This window comes from Hyaena hyaena, unplaced genomic scaffold (assembly GCF_003009895.1).
Source record: "Hyaena hyaena isolate Hyena2069 unplaced genomic scaffold, ASM300989v1 scaffold_34, whole genome shotgun sequence".
NCBI classification, from domain to species: domain Eukaryota; kingdom Metazoa; phylum Chordata; class Mammalia; order Carnivora; family Hyaenidae; genus Hyaena; species Hyaena hyaena.
Genome location: NW_024080665.1, coordinates 3370418 through 3377319, shown reverse-complemented (window position 1 = coordinate 3377319; position 6902 = coordinate 3370418). Strand labels below are relative to the sequence as shown.

Below are 6902 nucleotides of genomic sequence, written 5' to 3'. Positions count from 1 at the left end.
CCCCCCCCCCCCCAGTCTCTTTGCAGGATGAAGTGGGAAATGTAATCGCTGGAATTAGACTGGTTTCAAATTACACAAAAAGCAATTTCAGATAGTGCCAAGAATAAATCAACAGGCCTATGGGATAGAGATAAGGGAGAGACTACCTTAGGGTGGTCAGGAACTACCTCTCCGAGGAGGTGACATTTGAGCCGAGATCTGAATGATGAGAAAGAGCCCCCTGAAGATGTAGGGAGAGGGCGTTCCAGGCCCAGGGAACAGCAAAAGCAAAGCCCCTGAGGCTGACGAAGGCAGGGCTGTAGCAGTGGAGACGGGAGAAGTGGGTCTGTTTGGGATATAGCTCACAAGGCTCATGGATGAATGTGAAGCAGGGGTGAATTTTCAGTGTGTGTGAGCTGATGCAGAAACTAGGAGACCGGTTGCCCTGTGGCTCTCCCTGTGCTCCCCTGTAATATCTTCTCCTGGGGAGGTGGGGCTTCCGGTGGTCCATCTGGGCAATAGCATTGGCAGCTTCAACAAACCCGCAGCTCCTTCCTTCCTTCCACGAGGTGGTCTCCAGCACTTTCTCCTCACAACCCTAGCATCTCAAGGAGGGGAGAGTTTGAACTGTGCCCTGGGCTGTGGCTGCAGCCTGAGTGAGCCCCGCAGCCCTCTGGGGGCCCCTCCCTATTCCCAAATGCCAGAACCCGGGGACCTTCAGGAGCTTGACTTTTGGGAACAGGGGAGGAGGAGACCCCTCCGCCACCACCCAGCCCAGGCCCTCAGACTTGGCAAGTGGGTGTGGTGCACACATGTTCTCTCATACCCCCTTCTGCTCTGGAGGGCCCTCTGGGATAACCAACCCCAACGGCTAGTCACTAGCGGGAACCTGGGGCCTCAGCCCCTCATCCTGTCCCATCCCCGATCCAACTGGTCACTGTCCTACTCACTCAACCCTCTGAAGGGCTGCTGTTGACTGAGCAGTGCCTTCCTCGCCGACCTCAAGCCCCTCCCCAATCCAGACGGCCATCTCTTCCCCGGGCCTTGCCACCCTCCGCCTCACCCCCAGCTCTGCCCTGCAATCCTGCATCCCCCTGGGGGTTTCCTCAAGCACCTGTCTGAGCCCATCACTCTGGGGCTTGGAGCCCTTCCCTGCTCCCCCACACCCTTCAGCCTGGCATTTAAGGGTAGACATGGGGACTGTGGGCCTCTGCTCCAGCACCCCACTGTCGTTCCGAGCCAGAGAAGGTTGGTCACCACTTCCCCAAGTGCCTCTGTGGCCTTGTTCATGCTGTTCCCCTTACTGCCTTTCCACCCTGCCTTGGAGGCCCCACTCAAAGTTTTCCCAGCTCCTAAAGCCTTTGCTGCCAATGCTGCCCACTGTCACACGCTCCACTGTGCCTGTCCCCTCGCCTCCACCACGGTCCACGTCAGGACCCCCTCCGGGCTCTCACGTTGCCTGGGACCCCCACCGCGACGCTGTGGTCCCACTGGGCTGCCGTTGTCTCAATGCAGTCCTGACCTCCCAACGTGCCCAGAGACTGGGGGCTCGTGGAGGTCAGGCTCTGTGTCTTCCGTATCCTGGGTCCACAGTGCCTCATACGGGGGCCAGACACAAATGATGTGGCAGGGAATCTGGGGGACACACGGATAACTGGTGATTACTGGACCAGTTCTAAATTAGGAGCAGGAATCCTGGGGGGGGTGCCTAGGGGGCTCAGTCAGTTAAGCGTCTGACTGTGGCTCAGGTCATGATCTCACGGTTCGTGGGTTCGAATCCAGTGTCAGGCTCTGTGCTGACAGTTTGAAGCCTGGAGCCTGCTTCGGATTCTGTGTGTGTCTCTCTCTGCCCCTCCCCCACTCGTGCTCTGCCTCTGTCTCTCAAAACTAAATAAGTGTAAAAACAAATTTTAAAAAAGCAGGAATCCTAGTCAGGGAGAGACCCTACCCGTCCCTTATTCCCACCCTCTCGCCTCACCTGAGAACACAGGGTCAGAGTTGGAAGGTGGCCTGCACAAGGCCCTCAGAGGGATCAGGGGCAGGGCTAGCCATAGCCCACGACTCCGACTGCCCTGGCATTTCCGGGCACCTCCTGGGCCGGAAACAGTTCCATCCAGGTCAGGCCCTCACGGCCCTCCCCGAGGCATGAATGGGCCGGATGGGGAGATCGAAGAACCCACCTGGACTTTCCAGTCCTGAGCGGAACATTCCTCCCTCCCATTTTATCCTGTTTCTTGATACAAGCTGATCCAGTTGGAAAATTCCCTCTGCCTGGTCCCTGCCCACTGACTCTGATGCAGGCCAGAGCAGGGAGGATGCCTGGGCAGGCTGACTGCCTCCCCCGCTTGACCCCAGCCTCTGGCCCCCATCATCTGAACCCCAGTGGTTCACACAGAGGTAAGAGGCAGCGCAGCCACCGTGTGACCCTGTAAGCCCTGTGCATGCCACTTGGATTTCCTGAGCCTCCATGACCTCATCTATGAAATGGGAGTTGGAATAACAGTCCCTCCTTCTTGGGGACGTTGGGGGAGTTAAGTGATACACTAAAGGTCAACTTTTATTTTACTGCCACCATGTCTAAAAAGTGCTGCTGCCTGGTAATTAAGTGCTCAACCAGGACTGGGTATTATTTACTCTAATGCTTTCTGGTTTGACAGAGGAGATCTATGTTCTCCTTTGTTCCTCATCACATCCCGTAACAGAATTACCAGCCCCATTTAATAGCGAGGAGTCACACTCAAGTGATAAAGTGGCTTGCCCAGTTCAACGGCAGAACTGAGCCTCTCCCCAGCCCTTTCCCGCACAAGGGGGACTCTCAACTGAGGTCAGTACCCCTCAGGTCAATGTCCACAGGCACCTGTAACACAGACCAAAGTGTAACCAGGGCACGAACTGAGACCTGGCCCTGAAGGAATGAGAGAGAGAGAGAGAGAGAGAGAGAGAGAGAGAATGAACATGGCCAATCCCAGGGACTGGGGACACATCTGGAGAAGACCTGGCCTGGTACTGACTTTAGAAGGACGGGGACCACATGCTCTGTAGAGTAAAGAAAGAAGGGTGCATCTGGCAATGGGAACAGCTTGGGCAAAGGCAGAATGTTAGAATCTCAGTGAAGACTGGAACCATAAGCTTTCATTCATTCATTCATTCATTCATTCGTTCATTCAGAGAACCCTCTCTGGACAGATGTCTTGTGGGGTCTCAGGGGAACCAGATGTGATTTTGCCTGGTCCCTGCTGTCAGGTTAAGGGGATCTTAGAAGTCAGAGAGGTCAAGTCAGGGAAGTAGGAATGAGAGTGGGAAAGCCCCCAAAAGAAAAGGCCAGAAGCCCTGGGTCCAATGCCGTTGAGGCAAACCAGACGCCCTGACCTGCTCCCAGCCAGCCTGCCGGCCGGCCACATCCCTCCCCACCTGCAGCCCCCGCACTCGGGTCTTTAGTGGGAGCAGGTGGGAGGGGAGCTCTGGGATCCAGTGACATGGTTACGGGACACCATCTGACGTGCAACAGGACCCGGGTGAAATGTAAGCCTGCAGGCCCGGTGCCCGGGTCCCGCCTGGGGGCTGCGGGCGCGTATGTGGGCCCTGCCTGTGCTGCAGCTGAACCTGCGCCCCCTTCTCTGGCTGAGACCTCACAGTGGCTTCCTCGAAGGCCCTAGAACCATAGCCACCAGAATGACGGTGCAGGCACTCTGGTTCTGAAGCCCAGGGACAAAGTGTGGTTTCACAGAGTCTGAGCCCTGGAGTCGCCACCGAGATATTGGGAGAGGAGATGCGTACGTGGAGGCCAGAGATCCTGGGTGCGAATCCCAGCATCACCACTTACTAGCTGTGTGACCAGGCCTGGCGCTCCCTCTCTGCCGCGGTTTCCCCCTGGGGTAACACTGGCTGCCCTCCCTGCCTTTCACAGGTGCTGCGAGGACCCAAAGACAGAGCTTGGGCCAAAGGACTTTGCGTACCCCACGGGGGTGACCCTGAAGACCTGGAGGAACAGGGATGCGCCTGGCCCCGGTGTCCAGGACCTGGCCCCTGGCTCCTGAGCCCGCCCTTGCCCCCAGAAGAGCCTTCTGCTCCCTGTCCTGCACCCTCGTCTGCCCTCAGCATTCTAGGAACCCAAGACAGAAACTTGGTTCTAGCTCCATAGTCCCCAGCACCAGGCACAACCCAAATTACAGTGGGACTGAGCCTCCCTGGGTCCCTCATGTCCCTGCTAAGCTGGGACGCTGCTCTCAGTACCACATCCCCAAGCCTAGTACACATGTGCTTCCCCCAGGGGCCCTCCTCCAGGCTACCTGCCTTCTCCAGCACAGGGCCCCGACTTTATACTTTTCCATCCCTCCCCACTCCCACTCCCACTCCCCACAGAACCTGCACCTCCTAGGTCCCTGTCCTTCAGGGCCACGAGAAGTAAAGGGTTAACCTGTTAGATGGACTCCCATGGCAGTGCCAAGGCAAACAATGAATTCCTAGGACGCCATAATCCAATAGAGCAAGACCATGGGCATTTTTAGACTGACGTCACTGAGGTGTTCTCTACATGGGATCCAACTTCTGAGTCAACAATCCAGTGACACAGCTATTACTGTCTCCATTTTACAGAGGGGGAAACCAAAGCTCGGAAGGGAAGGGGACTTGATGGAGGTTGCACAACTAATAAGCGGGCAGGATGGGATCTGAATCCAGTCTGACTCAGCACCCCTGTGGAGGCTCCAGGCTGGTACCACGCCCTGTCCCACCGCGCACACACGCGTGCCCTCCACACACCCATCTCTAACACTATGCAGAACAGACGGAGCGCTTATGGAAACAGAGCCAGCAGCCTGTGCAGAGGGGAGGCACTCTCTCACTGAGGCCGTGGGAAAGCTCCACGGACGAGGGGGTGCCCGAGAGGCAGGGGTAGGGTCACAGGTACTGCCTCCACCCCCTTGAGGTTACTACCTGGTCCCTGCCTGGCAGCCTGTGTCTTCCCGCAAGGGCAGGGGAGGTAGGGGGCTACTCACATTGCCTTCATCGTCCACCACCTGGATCTGCCCAGAGTCACAGAGCTTCACCACGGCTCCGATGGGCACATCAAACTCCTGCCCAGATCTCAGGTCCATCCAGACATAGTCCCCCTGTGGATGAGAGAGGCCAGGTGAGCAGGGAGGGGGATCCTGTGCCTCAGTCCTCCTACCCCCAGAGGCTCCCGTGCTAACCACAGGAGAGGGAAGGAAGGGGAGCTGGCACTTGCTGGGACCATTTGGTGTCAGGCCCCTGGCCAGGCACTGATGCAATGTCCTCAATCCCTCCTCTGTAACAGCCATTACTGTCCCCATTTCACAGATAGGTAAGCAGAGGCTCAGAGAGGGGAAGTCAAGAGCACACAGCTGGACAGCTTCAAATCCAGAGCTGTCCAGCGCCTGGCTCTCCCCAAGGCTCTACAACCCCACACACGTACAGCAAATCTGTCGCAGCTCAGGCAGAAACACCAAGCCACCCAAACCACTTCCCTTCTGTCTTAAGGGAGGCATCCCCACAGGACACCCAAACAGTCTCCATCACCTCTGGGGTCAAGTCTCATAGTCACGGGTGTGGGTTTCCTCACAGTGACACTGCTCTGTGCTGGGCCCTGTGATATGAGTTCTACCACACCACCTCCCGGCTTGTGGGGGAGAGCCCTGACCTTGAGCGGGAGGGTGTCACACTGGTGTCCCCTGCCCTCACCACACACCCAGTGAAGGCACATGGAACCCAAACCTGAAACCCAGAGTCAGAGAAATGGATTTAGAACAACCACTTTCAGCACTGATACATTCCACAAACATGTATTGAGCACCTACTGAATATAAGGCACTGATTGATCTAAATGCCAGGGATCCAGCAGTGACCACGGAGTCCACATTCCAGTTGGGAAGAGACAGAAAACAATTGAGCAAATACGTTCACACAATTGATCACTGAAGACAGAGGGGAGGACAGTGAAGGGGCCAGGCACACCGATGGGCTGGGCGACGGCAGTCACAGAGGTGGGCAAGCTCCAGCACCATCGACTCTCACTGGCCTGCAGGTAAGAGTTTAGATGTTATTCTAATCCTAGTAAGAGGATTCCCCAGAAGCATGAGAGAACACAGACGTCTTGATAAAACTAACTCACCAAGCAGCAGTTAGAAATAGAACAGCTGATAAAACAGAGGGCAATGAACCTCACCCCTGGGAATGACCCAGCGGAAACCACGTGGGCTGAGAGTCGGAAACCTGGGTCCCAGGCTTCCCCAGGCTGGGCCGTGGACAAGTCGCTGACTGACTTGAGTCTCAGTTGCCACACGCCTCTGAGGGATGGGCTTAGTGAGTCTCAAGGCCAAGTCTGCACTGCTTCAGACTCCTACTGTTCGTTCCCATTGGCATCAACTCTTCCTTAGCCATGGCTGCCACTTCGTGGGAGGTTACACACGCCCGAGGCAGGTTAGCTCCAAACCCCAGCTTTCTCCCAGAAAAAGGAGGAAACATTAGGCAGCCTCTGGAGAGGAGAACTCACTTGTGGGTGTGAAGTGTGCCTGCCGGGGCTGCCTGCTTCCGTGAGGCGCCCCATGTCACCATGTCCCACACTCAAGATGCGCTTCCTGACACCCCCACCTACCCAAGCTCCCAGTTCCAGGCTGAGGACCACCTGCCCCACCTGCTCACAGTGCTCATCTCCACCTGCCCGCTGCCCTCCCACCTTCCCACCTGTCTGTCCAGACCCAGAGCAACTTGCAGCCCTTCCAACCCCTCTCCGCCTCCCCTCCTTCTTCCCTCTCCTCCTCAATTCCCGAAGAGCGCATTCATTCATTCTGCATGTATTTATGGAGAGCCCACTGCAGGCCGGTCCCCTTCTAGCTCTGGGGACAGAGCCATGAACCGATTGGAAAGGCAGCGTGCCTCTAGCCGGGGGGGGGGGGGGGGGGGGG

The 6902-nt window shown here is 56.9% G+C and overlaps 1 protein-coding gene across 1 annotated transcript in view; it reads right to left on the bottom strand.

Moving 5' to 3' along the window:
* Window positions 1-6902, bottom strand: part of MYO7A (myosin VIIA) — a 69110-nt gene that overhangs the window by 59371 nt on the left and 2837 nt on the right. Inside the window, exon 2 of the mRNA XM_039228709.1 lies at window positions 4977-5090. Within this exon, the coding sequence (XP_039084640.1) occupies window positions 4977-5090 (114 nt within the window). The remainder of the gene's footprint in view (window positions 1-4976; window positions 5091-6902) is intronic.